The sequence below is a fragment of the Phalacrocorax carbo genome, chromosome 17 (assembly GCF_963921805.1).
Source record: "Phalacrocorax carbo chromosome 17, bPhaCar2.1, whole genome shotgun sequence".
In the NCBI taxonomy this organism is placed as follows: Eukaryota; Metazoa; Chordata; class Aves; order Suliformes; family Phalacrocoracidae; genus Phalacrocorax; species Phalacrocorax carbo.
In genome coordinates, this window is record NC_087529.1 from 4,078,009 (window position 1) to 4,097,043 (window position 19,035).

Sequence of the window (19,035 nt, forward strand, 5' to 3'; positions counted from 1 at the left end):
TCTTTTTAAAAAGGCTCTGCAACCCTTAGCATGGAATTTGCTCCACAGCACAAAGTGCCAACACAATATCGAGTGCAGATCTCGGGAAACTTCTGCCAAGAGGTGGAATTTGTGGAAGAGGAGCCAGGGCGAGACTTTGGCCCCAGGGCTGACCTGCAGTGGCAGATACACGAGGAACGCCTCCTGTATGGCCACAAGATGATGCCCACGAGCGGGTGTGGGACCCACGGCGGCCCCAGGAGATTGGTGTGGTAGTACTAGGGGAGGAAAGAGCGAGCCCCCGGCTCAGCCCCCATGGGGAGGCGGGACTCGAACCCCCAACCCCAGCCCCGCCGCGCCCTCAGAACCCTGCGGCGCAGCGCGTTGCGCCACGGTCCGGCGCGGCCGTTAGGTGGCGGCCTCCCAGCGAGGAAGGCGGCGGCTCTCTAGCGCCGGGGGGGCCCCTGGCGGCCGCGCCGCGCCCTCCTTCCCCCGGCAGCGGCCATCGCGGTGCAGGCCCACGTGACCGTGCGCTGGCCAATGAGAGCGCGGCAGGGGGGCCCCGACTCTCGTCCCTGCGGCCGCCATTAAAGAAAAAGGGGCTCGGAATTAAACGGGAGAAGAATCTCCCCTCCCCTCCCCCTTCCCCCTCCGGCCGCGACGCGACATGGGGGAGACTCGCTGAGGGGGGAGCTGGCTGACCAGGATGCCGCGGCCGGGCAGCCGCCGACAAAGGCACCGCTGAGGGGAAGCGAGGAGGAGACCCGCCGGTGGGGGCTTCGGGGCAACGACTCCGCCAGCAACGGCGGCGGCCGCGTCCCTCTGTCTCCGTGCGCGGCGGGGCCGGGAATCGCGGGGCTCCGACCCCTTCCCCCGCCGCCCTTCCGGCTGAGGAGAGCCCGGGGCTCGGCCGCCGCCTCCCCGCCCTCCCGAGGAGACCTCGGGGAGGGGGCCCTCCGCCCACTGCCCCCGCGGGGACGCCGCAGCGGGGCGCGGAGCGGCGCGGCGCGCAGCCTTCCCGCGGCAGCCGGAGACCCCTCACCTGAGGAGAGCGGGGGGCCCCCGCCCCGCCGGGGGGGGTCTCGGGGCTCGCTCCCCTGCCCCCGCAGAAGAGACCGCTCCGTTTGAAGACTATAATTCTATATTTTTCTTACCCCCTCCTTTTTTCCCCTCTGATTTTTTTTTTTTCTTCCTTTATTTTTTTAAGGGATCAGCCCAGCTGCGAGGCTGGTCCCTCCCCGCCTCACTTCCCACCCCCCCCGCTCGCAGGGGTCTTGCGGGGTTTGGCGCGGTGGAGGGGGCCCTCCCTGCCCCGGATCCCCCCCCCCCTCCGGCTCTCGGCGGTAACTTGGCGGGGTCCGGGCTCCCCTGAAGAGACCCGCCCAGCCGTGTGGACTTTGTGGGGCTCCCGCGGCCCCGGAGGACAGCTGGCGGGGGGGCGAGCCCCCCTGAAGACACTCTGCGATTTACCCCTTCCTCCTCCCCCGAAAAGACTGGGGATCGGCCTCCGGGAGACTCCTCCATCCTCCCCCGAAGAGACTTCGAGGGTCGCCCGCAATTTCCTCCTTCCACCCCTCTCCCCCTCCCTCCTTTCCCCACGGAAGGATTTTTACCCAACGGAGGATATTTTGGTTTCGCCCTCTCTGCGAAGAGTATTTCGTTTTTGGGGAGGGGGGGGTTTCCACAGGGGAATTTAATCCCCCGCTGAGGAGACTTTTGCGGCCTTTCTCGCCCAAGGAATACCTTCCCCCTCTCCTGCCCCCGCAGATGTTTTTTTGGGGTACACCCCAGGAAATTTTTCTTGTCCTGCCTTTACGAATTCTTCAGACTCGCCTTGCTTCTGGCCCCCGAAGTTTGTTTTTTATGATTTTAAATTTTAATTTATTTGGAATATTTTTGGAGCAGGGGAGAAGAATCTGACCCCCCCACACCCTGTTGCCCTCGGACTCCGAAAAGACGAGCCTGGATTTTTCTCTCTCCCACAGCCAATCCTTCCCAGTCATTCCACAATTTGCCCCTTTCTCATCTGATGACTAAAGAAACAGGAGGAAGAGGAGGGAGGTTTCTGGATTAATTGCCCCCACTGGATTATTTATTTTAATTTTTTTTTTCCTACTCTTGCTTGGCATCTGAGAAGAGGGGAAGGAGGGATGTCAACTGATTTTTTTACCTTAGCCCCCCCCCTGGATTAATTACCCCATTTTTATTCTCTTGTTGGATCAATTACCCCTTCACCTTACCTCCTCTCTCTCCCCTCCTTACGCGAATGAGAAGACAAGAGGAACGGGGAGGATTTTGATCGTAATCTCCCGTCGTTGGATTACTTACCACCTCCCTCTTTCTGTTCTCCCCTTCCACGGTGGCTTTACCCCCCCGGTCGAAAGCCAGAAGAAGAGAAAACGTTCCGAGTTTCTCTTTTTTTTTTTTTTTTTAATTTTTTTAATATATATTTTTTAACCCCCCTCTCCGATACCACTCTCCTCCTGGGTTATTTATCCTGCCCCTATTTCGCGTGCGTGTGTGTCTGTATGTAAATCCCTTATTTAATTGTATTATTATTTGTGCGTGTGCATAGTCCCCCTCCCCCTTTCCCTCTCGGTGTCTGTCTCTCTCTCTCTCCTCTCTCTCTCTGTCTCTTTCTTTCTTGTCGGAGGCTGTGGGATAATGGCGTGTGGGTTGTGGCTGTGAGGATGAGTTCCTGCTTCGTGCCGAACGGGGCCAGCCTGGAGGATTGCCATTCCAACCTCTTCTGCCTGGTAAGTGTCGGCCACCGGCTCGCACACGCACGACAGACACAGAGTGAAAGAGAGAGGAGGTTTGGGGGAGGGGAGGAAGGGGTAGTGGAAGCAAAGCAGCCATTTTTAGCATAGCTTCTGTTGGATGAGTCCTCAGAGTAGGCCCTGCCTGGAGCCAGCCAACTCTCCCATGCCCCTCTGGTTCCCCCTCCATCGCTGTCTGTCTAGCCTTGCCCCTCCCTCCGCTTTCTTCCTGGACAGTATCCTCCCTGCAACTCGCCTTTTCCTTCCCTTTCCTTGCCTGCAACTTTTCCTCCTTTCTCCCTATCTTCCTATCTCTGCTTCTGAACGTGGGCTTTCTCGCAGGAGGTAAGATCTGCTGCTCCTTCTTCTTCTAGCCCCACACCTCGGGGAACTTTCTCTTTTCTCTCCCCACTCGTGACACCCCAGACAAATCTGAGCCGAAAACCTCGCTTATTCCTTGCTTTTGAAGTAATCTCTTTTACTGCTTGTTTTTATTCTGGAGGTCTGCTTTTGGTGCTGTGCTCCCTGTGAAGCGGTGGTATCTTATGTTTTGTTGTGCACCATTTTGTAGCCTTTTTAAACCCAAGTATGAAATCGTTCAAATTGTTGATCTTGGTAGCTCTCAAAGTAAATTCGATTTAACCGGACTGCGATGCAGTTTTGGTGGCTGTGCTGAGCTGTTTCATCTGCTTTTTAATGCAAATTAGTTAATCTTATCTGACTGCCTGATATTTATTTATTCTAGAGATTGTTACAAGTAAAAATCCTGTGCCCGGCTGTGGTGCTAATATTTTTTGGATGGTGGTGGGGGGAAATCTGGACAGCCTGAACATGTCTGTAGCCTGCATCAGGCCTGCAGCTCCATATTAGTAGTGCATTTTAAAATCGTAAAGTCTTTCTGAATTATCAACTGTTGCAGACTCCCGACCTTTCATCTAAATTGTTTCTCCTTCTGAAGGTAGGAAGGCTGCCATGTTAGGTTTAAATGTTGCAGGAATCTTTCGTGTGTTGTCATATTGGGAAGCAAAAAATATTAGTGACTTCCTTAGAAAATGCCATCCTGCCGTGTTCTCCCCTCTCAGAGAGAATGCGGGGGCAATGACCTCTACCTGCCTAAGGTAGCTTCCTCATGTGAAAAAACTTAGCGCTGAAACTTGGTATGGTATTGCATTGTAGATAATCCAGGAGTTGTTCTTTTCCCATTTCTTATAGTAGCAGCTCTTTTACTTTATAAATTCAAACGAATTTTTGCCAAGAAGGAGGTTTAGCGAAGTATAATCAATGCGTATGCAAGTCTGATTTAACAATAAAACCAGGATTTAAATTCTTAAGATATGGCGTGAGAAATGAAAAGTGTGATAGCTCTTGGTAAAATAAGTGTAGTTCAGAAGCTTCCTGTGTGAGATACAGAGAATTTTTTTATAGAGAAACTTGTGAAATTTTCTAAAGTAGTAGCTGATTGGAAGACACATGCTTGAGCTAGATTTACTGTGTTACCCATTTCCTTAGAGTAATCTTGGATTGAACAGGTAGCGTATGTGTAAGTAAGCAAAAAGAAAGACGTTCTTTGCTAAGGCAAGTGTTTAGTAGTTTGGACAGTTGCAGTCTGCAAATAATGACATTAATCGCTCATCTACTTTATTTTAAATCAAATCTAACTTTTCTCTCTAATCTTAAAGTTGCAGCGAAAATTAACAGCTCTTGCTTTACTGCAGTTATTTAAGGAAATTTTAAAACGGGGTGCCTGATTATTTCCAGTTTACCTTCTAAGTTAAACAAGTATGGTTTCTGTTAAATTTTGTTGGATTAATCCTTCCGCCTGCCCGCCTTTTCCTATGCCATCATCTTGTTACAGCAGGATGTTTCTGTTGGGGATGTAGCTACTCCAGTGTCTGACAGTTGTTCTTTTCCTTTCCTTAGGCTGATCTAACTGGGATTAAATGGAAGCGATATGTATGGCAGGGTCCAACATCTGCCCCAATTCTCTTTCCGGTCACGGAAGAGGACCCTATCTTGAGCAGCTTCAGTCGCTGTCTGAAGGCGGATGTACTCAGTGTTTGGCGCCGAGACCAGAGACCTGGACGCAGGGAGCTATGGATATTTTGGTGGGGTGATGACCCCAACTTTGCTGACCTTATTCATCATGATCTCTCAGGTAGGAGGAAATCAATACCTTCTTTTGGTCAGTGAGAGGATGCTGCTACTCAGGGCTGTCTTCTGCCAGCCCTTAGAAAATCTGTCCTAGATGAACTGTTGTCTATAGATAAGATAAATTTATTGCTACAATCTACACCTTTGAGTTTGTGATAGTGGTGGTGGAAAGAGCTCTCAAAAAAGCCAAATCATTATGGCAGTGCTGTGATCAAACAGCTACTGTCTGTCTTTAGGTGGTCTCAGGCTGCTACATTTTCAAGAAACAAGTTTTTGTTCCCCGCTTGTTTCTTTTGAAAAAACCAAGCCTATGAATTTTGGCAGCTTCTTCACAAGAAAGCTGTGCCTAAAGCTGTGTCTGTGATTCAGAAGTGACGTCTTAAACATGTTTTGATAAGATCCCTTTTGTTGGGCAATTAGAACTTCCAAATTCAAATAGAACCCCCCTGTTTTATCATGTAATAAGAATTGTAGAGTTCTGGGCAACTCTTAAACCATATGAAGTTGTTTTGATTGGAAGTTGAATCATTGGTGAGAAGCCCTCAAAAGAAGGCTTCTGAAAGTAGCTTGCTGTTTTAACGCAGGACTCTCTAAATCTTGCAATTTCTCTCTCCCCCTTTCCCAGTGCTCTGAACCTGTACCAGCTTTCAAACCTAGACTTTTGAAAGACTGGCAATATTTATCTTTCTCAATAATGTTGTACTTCAAATTTGAAACCTTGTTTTGCAAATGTTTACTTGTTGATCTCAGATCTCGAAGTGGATGTCTTTCCTGCTGCTTATCAGTAAGGTGACAAAATTAGGTTTTTAAACTACCAGTGTGAGTCTAGTGGTGAGACTACGCTAATTCTAGAAAAAAACCAAAGGTGCATCACTCCAGTTTCCTTTGAAGTCGTACAGAATTCAGATATCTTCAGTGTAACATGAGACCAAGGTTTGGTGACCTGGTAAGCAGAAGTTGTTAATGCTGTCGGTGTTTGTGGATAGCTGGAGAACAAATCTGAGTTTGAAGGGCTGCTGAGGAAGTTGACTTGAAACAATTTAATAATGTGTGATATTTTCATACAAAAATATGATGTAAAAAACAATTGGTGCATTAAAATGATGTTTATTTCTTTGAATAATTGACTTCAAAGATTGGGATGTTGCTCGTATTCCCATCTGTTCTGGAACTTGAAACTTTGCATCTTAAATGGCACTTATATTGTAGGTTGCTTGATATTTTAGTGTATTTAAGTCTTCCTTATTTTGCCCTATGAATAACCTCAGTCTCGACTGCAGGGAACATCCTTTGTATGACTGGGATGTAACTTAGACTAAATGCTATTTTTGGCCTGGGCCTGCCCCGAGCAAAGACCGACGCTTGTGCAAAAGTATCTGTGTAATAGATTTTTGTATGCTGTTGGCTGGTGGGATTAAAGTGAGACAAATAGTTTTTTGAGTGGAAGAGCAAATAAAAGTTAAGCCATTTGGAGGGTGAATTTCTGCACTACCTGGCCATCAAAGTTATTTGTTTGAGCAACAGAATCTATCTACTAGTGATTTAGTATAGAGGTGCCTTTTAAAAATAGTGGTGTGTTTTAGCTGAACTTCTAGGTCAGTGTGTATTTATGCTTCTATGGAATTACACTTTTGCCCAGGTAGATAAGCACATGTCATCCTAGGGACTTACCAACTCTTAACCCCTCTGAGCGTGTAAGGAAGAGACAGCAGAGGTGTTAGGCTCTCCCAGCCATGCCTTTGCAGTTGTTTTGGATATTTTCTTTGTTCAGGTTGCCTGTGGATGTCTGTGTTTCAGTAGAGCTGTTCCACACGTCTTGCTGTTACATATTTTCCTACATAAATGCTTACCGCTCGTGAGACTGTTACCTATGTCTATGTGCAGACGCATCTGACATCTTTGTTTTTGCCGACATGTTTTTGTCTCCTTTTAATTAAAAGGAGGCATTATAATCTCTGAGTGTGTTAGTCTACTTGGCTCTTCTGACCAGAAGTTGGTGAAGATATTAATCAGCTAGATTGTGGAGGAGATGGCTGAGGAGTGCCTGCACCTGCACTTTTTCTTTGCCGTTGCACGAAATCTTAATGTGAACCTCATACAAGAAAGAATTATGGCTGAACCCAAACAATGTTATCTGACCTTTGTCATAGACCTAATGGATTTTTTTCATTGGTGGACAATTTCTCCTAGTAATTCACGCTGCCCTGTTCTCCCAATGATTGCTTGTTACATTTTCAATGGGAAAGACAAATTACTTCCTAGTAGAGGCTTGTTACCTGCAAAATTGGTTGGAAATTGTTTGCTGCTGAAGGTTAAGGTGCTGCCTCATTTAGAACTTATCTGCTCAGTAGGTGAAGAATTGCCCTGAAGAATGGGGTGAGGGAGGAGGAGAGGGGCTAAGAGCAGTCGGTCGCAGCTAGCGTGTCCTTTATTGCCTGCGGACAGACTTCTCTTCGGGAGGTGGGCCTTGAACGACCTGTAGTTAGAAATATGCCAGGGCAATATTTATAACTTGATTTTTGGCTTCCTTTGGTGTGAAACTATGCCTGTTAAGGAGAGGTTGGTATTTTGACAGTTTTTGACTTTTTTGGGTGATTTGTAGTTTCAATAAACAATGGACTTCAGTGTCTGGAACACATCTTGGTTATCAACCCTCGGGGATTTGAAATATAGCAGCTTTCAAGAATCCTTTTGTCCCCTACAGAGTGCCTTCCCAAGGTCACCTCAAGAGGAAACGTACAGTTTTGTGGGTATCTATACATCTATCATGCTATACATAGCATACATCTATGCATATCAGATTAAAAAAAATACATCCTCTCTCTTCTGTACATTCTAAAAGTTCATTCTTTGCCCTGGAGATATGTTTGAATGCCTGCTGCTGGCTGTATCTGAATTCTCATATCAAGCCTTGGATAACTGTCTTGTTGATGGTCAGGGTTTGTTGTTGCCTGGGGGCATGTCAAAAGGAGACTTGTTCAGAGATGCTGATTGATCAGTAATATTGACTGCACTCAATCATTTTTTTTTTTTCCTTCCCTAGGAAGCTACTTACTGTATGTAATACTAAAAAAACCCATAAGTCTATTTCGACCCCAACATACCTAGAGGCAGACAGAAGTTAGCGAAATGTTATTTTATCCTTTAACAACCTCAAAGGTTATGTTTTTGTTGTGGCAGAGAGACTTGATCATAGTAATTCCTGCAACTCAAACCTTAAAGTAGGACATCTTTGAATTTCAGAAGGCAACGGTCTCTCGCTGGTCTGATCAGCAGTTATTTTATCAAACAGGTTCTGTCTTGTTTTAAAGTGGTAACCTATATACACTTGGTTTTTTTTGTTTTGTTTTTGTTTTTTAAATTGGTAGTAGATGGTTTCAAACCTGGGAACAGTTGGGTATAAATTATGTACAAGACACAGTCCCAAGGAAATGGTTACGATTTGATTAATGCTTGGATAGGGGAATGCTTCAATATGCCTTTGACCTTCAAATTGCATCTTCTAAATGGTAAGCTGTAAGATGCATCTTTTTTGTTCTGGTGTCTATTAAATCTTATTAATTTTCTTTAAAAATTAAAGTGTTTTCCTTGTACCTGTCATATATCAAGTAGATCAGTTTTTCTTTGCTGAACAGTCTTCCTCATGCTTCTGAGAGGGATAAATGTATAAAAATAATGCTAGTCTTAGCTCCTTGCTGGGCTTATAGGAGAGCTTTAAAGAAAAAGGATAAAGGTCTGTATACTGAGGCTTGTCTGTTGATACTGTATGGCAAAACCAGCAACAGCCGTGGCAGCAGAGACTTCTATGTGTTGTGTAGTTCTCAATATACGTGCGTTATAGATCAAACCCTTGTCTCCAAACAAATCTGTGAATTGGTTGGTTGTGCTGATGTCAGCACTGAGTCTCTCATTGCTTTTAATACAATGGAAACCAGCGTATGAGCCAGTTATCATACTGAGGGTTCTGCAGAAAAGCCTGCCAGTTGCAAGAAGCTGGCAAAGTGAGCTTTGAAAATAGTTCAGCTAGTGGCATGTGTTTTTTTTAAAAATAACATTTGCTTCCTAAGACCACTGAACTCCTACCAAAAAAAAAAACCCAACCCAAAAAATGCTTTCTTAAAAATTTTGCACCTGATACCAGTACGGCGAGCTTAAGTAACTTGTTTGTGGTAGATATGTATGTTCCTGCGTATGTAATATAAGAAGGCATTACGAATGTTCCTTGCTGCGTGGTGCATTGGTGCTTTAGCATTTCTTCAGTCCTCCATGTTAGAGATGTGTCCGCTTAAGCAAAACTGCTGATAAGCGTAATGCAAAAATTGCTGAAGCAGTCTTTGTAAAACTTCTGAGACTTGGTGTGGGTACCAGCTCAAAGATGATGTTTAACTTTTTTCCTTTTCTTCTTGTGACCAACATGCATGTGAAATATTTGTGGAGTAAGGCGAAAAATGCTTTGTTGCAGTAAATTAGAATTTTGCCTCATATTGTGTTGGTTGCATGTATGATGTCACATGCATAATACACATGTGTAAGTAAGAGCGATAAGTAAGGGCACTAAATGTAAGATTTAACAATATAAGTAAACTATATCTGCATATGGAATTACTCAAAAATGGCATGGAGGAGGATATTGGAACTTTTAGGTAGGAAGGTCTTAGCTTTTCTTTGCTTGTGGCCATGAAGACCAGACCAGCCAAACTTACACCCAACAAACAGTGAAGGAAAGCTTTTACCTTGTTATCCTTATAAACAGGCATAGCTACACACTTATAAAAAGGTAATACTTTAAAATTTTTAGTATTTAGAAAAATATTCTGCTGGATGAAGAAGGCATAAAACCTGTATATATATGATGCTGGTAAAGGGCTGGCAGTACAAAAACTAACTTGTAATGGTGCTGAATATTGTAAGTATGGTATTTTGGACAGTGGGTCGTGTTTGGCTTGCTTCTCAGTTGATGAAATTTTCCAACTAGCTTGAGTATCTAGAATCTTATATCTAGACTCTTTTTAGTGAACGTAGGTAACAGATACAACTCAACCAGAAACAATCTTAAATTGTCTTACTTGCATTCTCAAGTTGGTATCTTTGAATTGTCATCAGTCCCTTTTTTAACACAAAATCTGTTGCTTCTCACTTATTTCATAAGGGATATAGGCCTCAAAATAATTTTTCAGTAGGTTAACTGGATAATCCTTGCTTTCAGTGATTTTATTTAACCTTAAAATATCTGAGTTTTAAAAATCTTGTTTTTAAATAGAAAATTTGACTTGAAGTGTTTCCATCCTGTTATACAGTATTGTATACAGCTGCAATTTCACACTGCTTTGCTTATTGTACCTGCCTCGTAATCTGAAGCTCATATAGGGAGTTTGATTGTATAAATCAGTTTTGCATCAGTCTATTTCTGTAACTGGCGTGCTGTCAAATGATGACAGAAAGGAAGCCTATGAAGGTAAGTAATACTTCTGAAAGACGCATCTCAGTCATGATACTCAGGAATGGATTTTTCCTCTGTGTAATTGATGTAACTGGGGGGGGGGGGGAATGGGGATTGTAGTCCAAAGCGGAGGCTTGATTGTGGTTTGTTTCTTTGCATCATTTATTTTAGAGGTTCATTGAGCATTAGGAAGATATTTTTAATGGTATGGTAAACATATTCAGCCTTGTCAAGAGTTGATGCTTACTGGTGTTTTGCTGATGTGGCCAGATATATGTTAAAAGGAGGAAGGGGGAAAGTCCACATTCTTTAAAAGTATTCTTGAAAATGTCATCTGTAATACTGTGTATTTATCTGTTGCAGTATAACCCAAGAAACTCAAAATTGGTATTCTTGCAAAAAACATATGTTAAGCAGAGATGTTTGTTTGTTAACAATCCTCAATTAATGAATTTAATAATTTATATTTAATAATCAGAAATGAACTTCATTGTTTCAGGTAAACTATATGATGAATGTGAAGCAGATCATAAAAGTACTGAAAGCAAATAGCCTCCTACAGCTATTCGATTGCAATTGGATGGTGGTAGTATCAGGGAGGTGTTGACTGAGAGAAGTTTATTTATGTGCAGTATGAAAATTGTTTTTTCCTGAATTGTTTCCATTAATTCTTCATTTCCTGATGATTTTTAGCTTAGTTCAAGGGAAACTCTCTGCTTAATATGTGGTATGAAGAGGGAGGGAACAAAATTCGTTATTGTGGGATGGTATGTGTATATATATATTTGTTTAATGGATTGAGATGAAAGTGGTGCAGAGGAGTCAAGTGGTTTGGATGGCTAAGAGGACTAATCAAAACCAAAATATTCATAACCTTCAGGTTGCCAGAGCACTTTTGTGGATAACTCTCGTCTGAAGTAAAATTGTGACTTAACACCTTCTTAAAATGAGTCAGCAACTTATTTTGGTTTATTATCACTATCACACTGAACATTTGAAGTTATTGTGTTTAAGAAAGATTAGAAGGCAAAAGCGCCTCTTCCCTTCCTTCTCTTTTTAAAAATGGTTTACTCCGTACAATGTCTGTTAAGTAGGAGGATTTTTCTGATGTTGAGAAACAACGATTTGAATGAAGAATTAAAATAGTTGGGAGATGTGAGCAGATGTCATATTTCTCTCCTTCCACCCGCCACCCTAACAAAGGGGGAGGGGGGGGAATGACTAAATAGACTTCAAAAAGGCACAGAACACTTACTGCTATTTTTTTGCATGAATTTGAATAATGTTCTGAAATGAGGGTATCTTTAACTGTCATCTTATTTAACCTTCCCTTTCTATAGCAAGATGCACTTCGGTTTGAACAGGTGGTCTTATTTCTGGTACCAGACGTTTTTCCTGATCAGTAGGCACGCTTAGAGCACGCTGTCTTTTTAAATATTAGTTTTAATTTTAGTTTCCGTCTAATGCCTTACACTTTCCCCACATAATATGCTCCTCTAAGAGCTCTCTGTTTCAGCAATAAAGTAAGCCAGCTGGGAGAGCTCTTAAGAATTAGTCTTGTGGCAAGTTCTTGCATGTAAACTTTTGTTCATAACTTGGTTGTCAGCACAACTATGAATGGTAAATGAAATACCCAGCACTTTGTAGTGTTTTCAGAAAATTGAAACGTCTCCTTTGTGTCCATAGTATGACCATCAAAGTACAAGCTTTGAATTACACTTCGGTGTCTTTGCGATTTCAGCATCTTTCTTCTCATCAATACACTAAGGTGTCAAAACAAAATTAGGCACAAAGACTGGAAATAGCTCCTTCTGTTGCCTCTTATAATAGGTAATTGATGCAGGGGATGTTCTTAGAATGATTTTTTTAAATTATGAGAGCCATATAGAAACCAACTATTTAACCTTTGAAATGGTGTGGAGTTTATTGTGCAGTTAAAGTCCAATATCATTAAGCTTTGTAGTTAATGTTTGCTCTATTGAGCTGCTGTTTGCCACCAGTTGAGCAGTATGTGCTGAGCAGCAGAGCTGCCGGTCGGATCGAGCTGCTCATTTGTGTATGTCTACAAATCTCCGAGCTGGGGAAACACGCGTCCTCTTGGCACAAACATTTTATACCTTTTGACTTTGGACCTTCGTTGCTTTTTGTTACAAGCTGCTTGTACGATGCCTCTTTTAGTGAGTTACTATATTATCTTTTAGCTGCCTGTTTTTTTTAAAAACAAGTTTTTGCTGAACATCAGAATTGGGACACGGTGATGGGGTGGGAAACTCATGGTGAGGTCACTTAGGAAATGCGGTTCCTTGCTTTTCCTTTATCAGAAAATTATTTCATGTAATGATTCAACTGTAATGGTGTGCACCTTGTCATTTATAAATGACGGGGCAGGTCTGTTTACTCTTCCTCTGTCCCTCAGAGAAGGATACTAGGAGTAATTTTCTTTAACTCGCAATACTGATCTTGAGTGGAAATATACTTCCGTTTGCGTGGAATCTAACAATAAACGAGCATGGCCACCACCTTCTGGTTACAGCAGTATCTTGAAATTCCTTTCTCTGTCATCTTTGTCTTAAAGATTGTTTATTGTAAATCTGTGGGTTTTTTTCCTAAATAAACCCTTAGGTGTCTGGTTTTCTCCATGCTCTCTAATTTAAGGATATTGAGACTTTAGTTAATACTGTTGCAACCTTTTAAGCTTGTAAGTGGCTTCCAGCTAAAGGTGAAGGGGCTTATTTCAAAGGGAGATTTAAAATCCAAGGACTTGGCTGTATTACTGAGGTTTTCTGACCATCAAGCAAACCAGTGGAAAGCGATCTGAACCAAAATCCTGTGTGAAGGGGAGGTGAGTGGGCAGGTTGCTATCGTAAGACCTGTTTGAAAGCAAATCTAAACCCAAGCCTCACTTCTTACAGGCATGCAGAGAAGGCATGAGGAGCAATGAATGTGAGATATGTGTGATTCTATATGAGCAACCTGTTCTGACTTTGAGTGGGGGTTGGAGCAGATGACCTCCACAGGTCCCTTTCAACCTAAATTATTCCATGACTATCCAGAGACTGCAGTAAAAATATGTCTCCTTATCTATGTCAGACAATCTTCTAGTCTCTGCTGCTACCTGGAGTACAAAAGTAATGGCATTGTAAGGATAACTATGTTAGGGTAGTCCAAGGAGACCAGTAGCAGATCTTTGGGGATATGTGTAAAACATTGATATAGAGGGAATTACAGACATAACAATAAGACCTGATTGCCAGTAATTTAAGGACAAGATCTTGAGTTTTCCTGTATTACCCTTCATATTAGTGTGTTGCTGGGAAATGAATTATATCACATATATCCTGCAAGATACTAGCGGATCTATCAAATGTCCCTCATTTTACTTGTTTAATGTAATGCCATTGTAATTCTTTGGACTAGTGCGTATATGTGTAGGGCCGGTAAACTATGTTCAAACACTGATTACACGCCAGAGTGGTTGAAGAGATTACAGCTTCTTGTAATGAATCTTGCTTTCCGATTTGGCAAATCAGCTTGGCTTGTGTAAGTTGGATTCCATGACTGTTTGATTTGTGGGGCGCATAAGATCTCAGTGTTTCACTTCAGAATCCTATCAGTATGAACTGGGCTTTGTCTTTCTGCTTGCTGTTTTCTTCTTCTGTTCCATGTAGAGATCAGAAAACAGGACTAGCCAATTTAAATATTTTTCTTTTTTATTTTGAGCTAAAAAGAAAAAACTGAAGTTGTGAGAGTCTTCTGGGAGAACCAGGTTACTTCTACCAGTTTTCTGAATCTGGGTGGCGGGGTTTTGTGTAGAGTGTGTTTTTTTTTTTTTGTTTGGGTTCCCCCCCCCCCCCCCCCAAAATTGATGAACATTAAGGCTCAGTTGATCAATGATATTTGTGCCTAGCTTTCCTCAGTCAATGGTAGCTAAAGACACTAGAATATGTTAAATGTTTCTTTGGGCAACTTATTTTTAAGTGTAATTGGCAGCTAACTCTTCAGGATAAGTAATTCAGACTACCTAAAATATGACCCACCTTGCAGACAGATCAGTATGCAGTGACCTTGCAGGCTGAAATATATAAGGTACTGGTGCTAGTTGTTTCCTTTTGTATACAAATAGCTGTTGAATCTATCTTTTTTCTTGTGGGAGACAAGATATTTTCATAGCTGATTACTTTTAGCAGTTACACTATTATAAAGTGAGTAGAGTTGTTATCTGAACATTACAGGCTTTTTTTGGTTGCGTGTTATGCTGTGAATGTCTTAAAAGCTTGTGGGAGAGAAAATGATATTGTGATATGTGCATGAAATAATAGGGTGGAATTCAAGGCTAATTTGTTTTTTCCCTTTGCCTTATAGAAGAGGAAGATGGTGTTTGGGAGAACGGACTCTCTTACGAGTGTCGCACTCTACTTTTCAAAGCTGTTCACAACCTGTTGGAGAGGTGTTTAATGAATCGGAATTTTGTACGCATTGGGAAATGGTTTGTGAAGCCTTATGAGAAGGATGAAAAACCTATAAACAAAAGGTAGGATGTTTTATTTTGCTTTATTAAAGAAGTTGTAGGGGTTTATTTAAGCTTCATGCTAGAAGAAACACTTAATTAAGAGCACTCTGTTTACGGTTTAATCTGGGAACCTGGATCTCTGCTCTTTCTTGTTTTTCTGCCTTCTTGGAGTTCTCAAAACTTCCTTATGATGAAAGGAAGTAATACTAAAGGTAGTAGGCAGTCTTTTTGTGCGGGTACTCATATACAGACCATGGGTAATACGGATGTTGGAAAAGAAGCTAGAGTGTTCTGGAAAGGAAGAAAGAATACCTGTGTGAAGAGATACCTGCTCTGGACTTGCCAGTATAGTAACTGGCACTGACTCTAATTGTAAATACTAAGAGGGACTCATTTGTTGAGCAAATGGGATCTAGAGAGCAATTTACGGGCACCACAGGAGGTTTGGATAAATTGCATCTTATGGGAGATGTTGAGAAGAGAGTTTGAAATGTCAGCTCCTGGTCAGACAGAAGGTTGTGTCTGGGAACAGTGGTGTTAAAGGGATACATGTGGCTTCCACATTGAGGGGGAGGAGGGCGAGAGGAGAATTTTTGATCTAAATTGGAAGGACGACTTCTCATGGCTCTAACATGGTTTGACACGGTCTATGTTGCCTAGCAATAAATAATGAAATGAATAAAAACTAGGTTGCTGGAACAAGTTTAATCGCTGTTCCCAAATCAGCTTTTAAAATCCAAAGTAATTTAAAGCTTAGATGATGGGTCTTTTTCTGTGTGTGTGGTTTTTTGTGTATGTTGTATATGAATTTGTTAAATCTTACATGCAGGAAATTTTGAGATCAGTGGCTTGGCTTGGTTGTTTTTTTTTTTTGGGTGTGGGGTTGGCCATTGTTGGCATCTTCTGCAATAAAATTGAACTTGAAAGAAAAGTAGGGCTGTTCTGGAGCAAAAGAAGCAGAAGCACATGTTTGTGTGTGTTTCTATTAGTAGTTGTGAACTGCTGCTTTTAATTTATGTGTAAACTTGACTCTTAGTTCTAGGCATCTCTTTCTCCACCCTGGTCAGGGCAAATGTTTCCTCTCTGGGGTGTCCTTGTCCATCCACTAGTTCTGTGTGTTGTTGCTATAAATCAATAGTAAAGAGTTTACTTTTAACTATTTAGGCCAATATTGTCTTGGCACAGTCTGGGCTTTCCTCATTTGAGGAACTGGTTTTCGAAATTGCCATTTGAAACTAGCGTTAGTTATGTCATGGCATCTCTTAGAGTAATTCTATAAAGCTTTCTACAGCAGCTGGAAAAGCTGATGAAAGCTTTTAAAATAAAACAGCAGTGTTTGTTTAATTTGGAGAGTATGATTTTTGAGAAGTTCAGAAGGTCAACATGCTTGATGAAAATAACTGAAGGAACTGTGTGTTTACCCACACAACAACTTAATCATAAGTAGCCCAGAACTACTCGAAAAATATGTAGAAAGTTTTACACAGCTCTGTGTGAAATAACTTCTTTGTAGAGAAATCTCAATGTTTTGTACCAGGTAGCTCAATACCATGTGATATTCTGAGTACTGGCTTTTGTGAAGTGAAGGGGAATGGTTAACAGATGTGCATACTCTTGGCATATTTGGCTCATCCTTTCTAGGAATGTCTATAATTTGGATAATCGATACTCTCTGGAAGGTTAAGCTGTTCAGAGGTGTCGGTTCAGGCTTCTGCTGCTCTCATCAACTTCCTGTGGGAGAAACCCCAATGATTGAAATAGGTGCTTTGCGATACCTCCTCTGTAGCTAGAGAGTGTGTCACTCCGAGCGAGGAGGAAATGTCAAGTGGAATGGTGTGAGTGGATTTTGATCTCTTGTGTAAATTGGAATACTCTTCTAGTCAAAAGGGACGTTTCTCTTATCAAATGTGAAGCATGATGCTACAGCAAAGCCTGAGGCCCTAACTCGATGTGGAAAGACTCGCAGCTTGTCTAGAAAATGCTCTGAATGTTGCACCCAGGGTGCTGCTCTGTTTCTTACCAGGCAGCTGGTATTAAGGTTTAGCTTTTGTTAGTTCTAGACAACTTTTGCATATTTCTCCTTCCTTGGGATCCATTTAATCAGCAAGGCCTACACTAAGTTTATCTTTTTTAGTGGGTGTGGCTGACTTAACTAAAAACCAAAACAAACCATCACCAACCCCTCCCCAAAGCCATTCTTGTCTTCATGATTAAGGATGTACGTATCTTAAGAATCAGATTAGTTTTGAAGCTGTATTTTTGCCTTTTGGACATTTTCACAATCTTTCAAGGAACAGGAATAGTAATATCCATAATGCTAATCTCAAAAGCATGTCACACTAGCTTCTTGATATAGGAAGACTAGAGTCTTTTTCAGAAGACTGTTTCTTCCTGTGTAAGAAATATATACGTCTCCCCAAAAGTAGTGCTTCTGCTACGTAGAAGTGGCCGGAGATGAATGGCAGGTATTACATCTGTCATAGGGAATAAAGCCTCATAGGGAATAAAGCCTTTCTGTTCAGGAAGGCTGTAATTACCTCTCTGTATCGCTTGTTTATTAAACATGTATCTCTTCTTCCTTAAGAATGAAAGTTACCTGTGATGGTGTTGGTATATTTTTTTGTTAATCCTTTCCTTCTTAGAAAACAATGGATAGTGGGAGAAGTACAGGAAGAAACTGTGTGTACCCCAAAATAGGAAGGTTTTGTGCACCTCTCTGGTATCGCTGCATGAGTGGTGCCTTCCCTCACTTCAGACCTAGTTACTATTGTCTTTAGTGCCTACTTCCATATGGTATTGTTATGTGTGCTCTGCTTTCTTTGGGACTGTTCTTTGCGTTAACATTCAGAAAGCCTGAGATAGAACTCATGCCTGTGTAATTTAAAGGCACTTAGTATGTTGAAGATGTGAAGTCTGCTACAAGTCTGCTTCAGATCATAGTTTATATACTACCCTGCACTTTGGGGCTTGGCTGGCCACTATATAGACTTGTTCCCTGTGTATTATAACTGTAGAGTCTGATAAGGTTGGTTGTTCTTGCTGGCAATCTTTAGTTTCAAAGATTTTGATTAGAGACTGAGTCATCAGTGCCCGTGATGGTGGAGTTAACTTCTGAACATGCACTTTCTGGAGCTGTGGCTGAGCAATGTGCAGGACTTTAGTCCCACTTCTCCACTTCCACTCTCTTTGAAGGATGCCCAGATAGAGCTGCTACTTTCATTTGAAGCTGATCCCATCTGGTTTTTTTGAGTTCTGTTTGAAAGCATGTGGTTCCAGATCTGTGACATTTTCTGCTATCTGGTCTCCCAGCAATAGAAGTCTTTTGTTTGTGCTTTTTGTATGTATTTGGTAGTGCAACAGACGTAAGGCTGTGATTTCTAGTAGGTGTTTGGTTGTAATGACAGATCCTCCGGCAGCCATGGCTTCCTCTCTGTTGCTCTGTTATTTTTCCTCCTTGTACAAGATTATATTAAAAAAAAAAAAAAGTTGATTTCATCATTGTTGCATACATTTCAATTTTAAGAGGACAGTCGTTAATGTTCATAAACTGATGCCACTGTGGCATGTGAATAGATGACCAAGAAAATAAGAATTAAATGGTTTTAAGTGTTCGCTGTTTAATTGTTTAATGATGTCACTTCTAAAACAAACTTACTAAACTAACCTCATATTATTGTTTAATGTGTCTTAAAAATTTTGCGACAGAAAAAGTTAAAACCATTGATGTTTGATTTGTGCAGTCATATGCTGCATGTTGATGAGGCTGCAAGGTAATAACCATGACCTGCTCTTCCCTCCCCCTACTTCTCCCCAGTCTAAAACCAGCATGGAGAAAAGTGAGACAGTCATGTATTTGGTGAAATTTGATCTGTTAGAACAAGTCACGATTACCATGCCTGAGGAAACTGTCTGAGGTTTTCAAGTACGCTAGTTCCATTTCTGTTTATAGACAGGGCAGGAATGGAGTAGCTAACTCCGTAAAGTGTGTGTAGTAGGTTTGTAAGTAGGCGATTTTCAGTTTCAGGAATGGATGGTGGGGATCAGCAGAACAACAGTAGAATAAAAGACTAAGAGGAAGGTTTTGCTAATGGTCTTAGTTGTAACCAGACAGGAAAAAAAAAATGGTTGCCTCAGTATTTGTCACAACCTTTTTCAATCACTTAAGCAAGGTAGATTACAGAAGCTCAATAATGTGG

General features: G+C 42.0%; 1 protein-coding gene across 1 annotated transcript in view; it reads left to right on the forward strand.

Annotated features, from left to right (window-relative positions):
* Positions 1-538: 538 nt before the first annotated feature.
* MED13 (mediator complex subunit 13) overlaps positions 539-19,035 on the forward strand; it is a 60,018-nt gene continuing 41,521 nt past the window's right edge. The window contains exons 1-3 of the mRNA XM_064467824.1: positions 539-2,735; positions 4,659-4,893; positions 14,692-14,860. Coding sequence (XP_064323894.1) covers positions 2,670-2,735; positions 4,659-4,893; positions 14,692-14,860 — 470 coding nt within the window. The 5' untranslated portion in view covers positions 539-2,669. The remainder of the gene's footprint in view (positions 2,736-4,658; positions 4,894-14,691; positions 14,861-19,035) is intronic.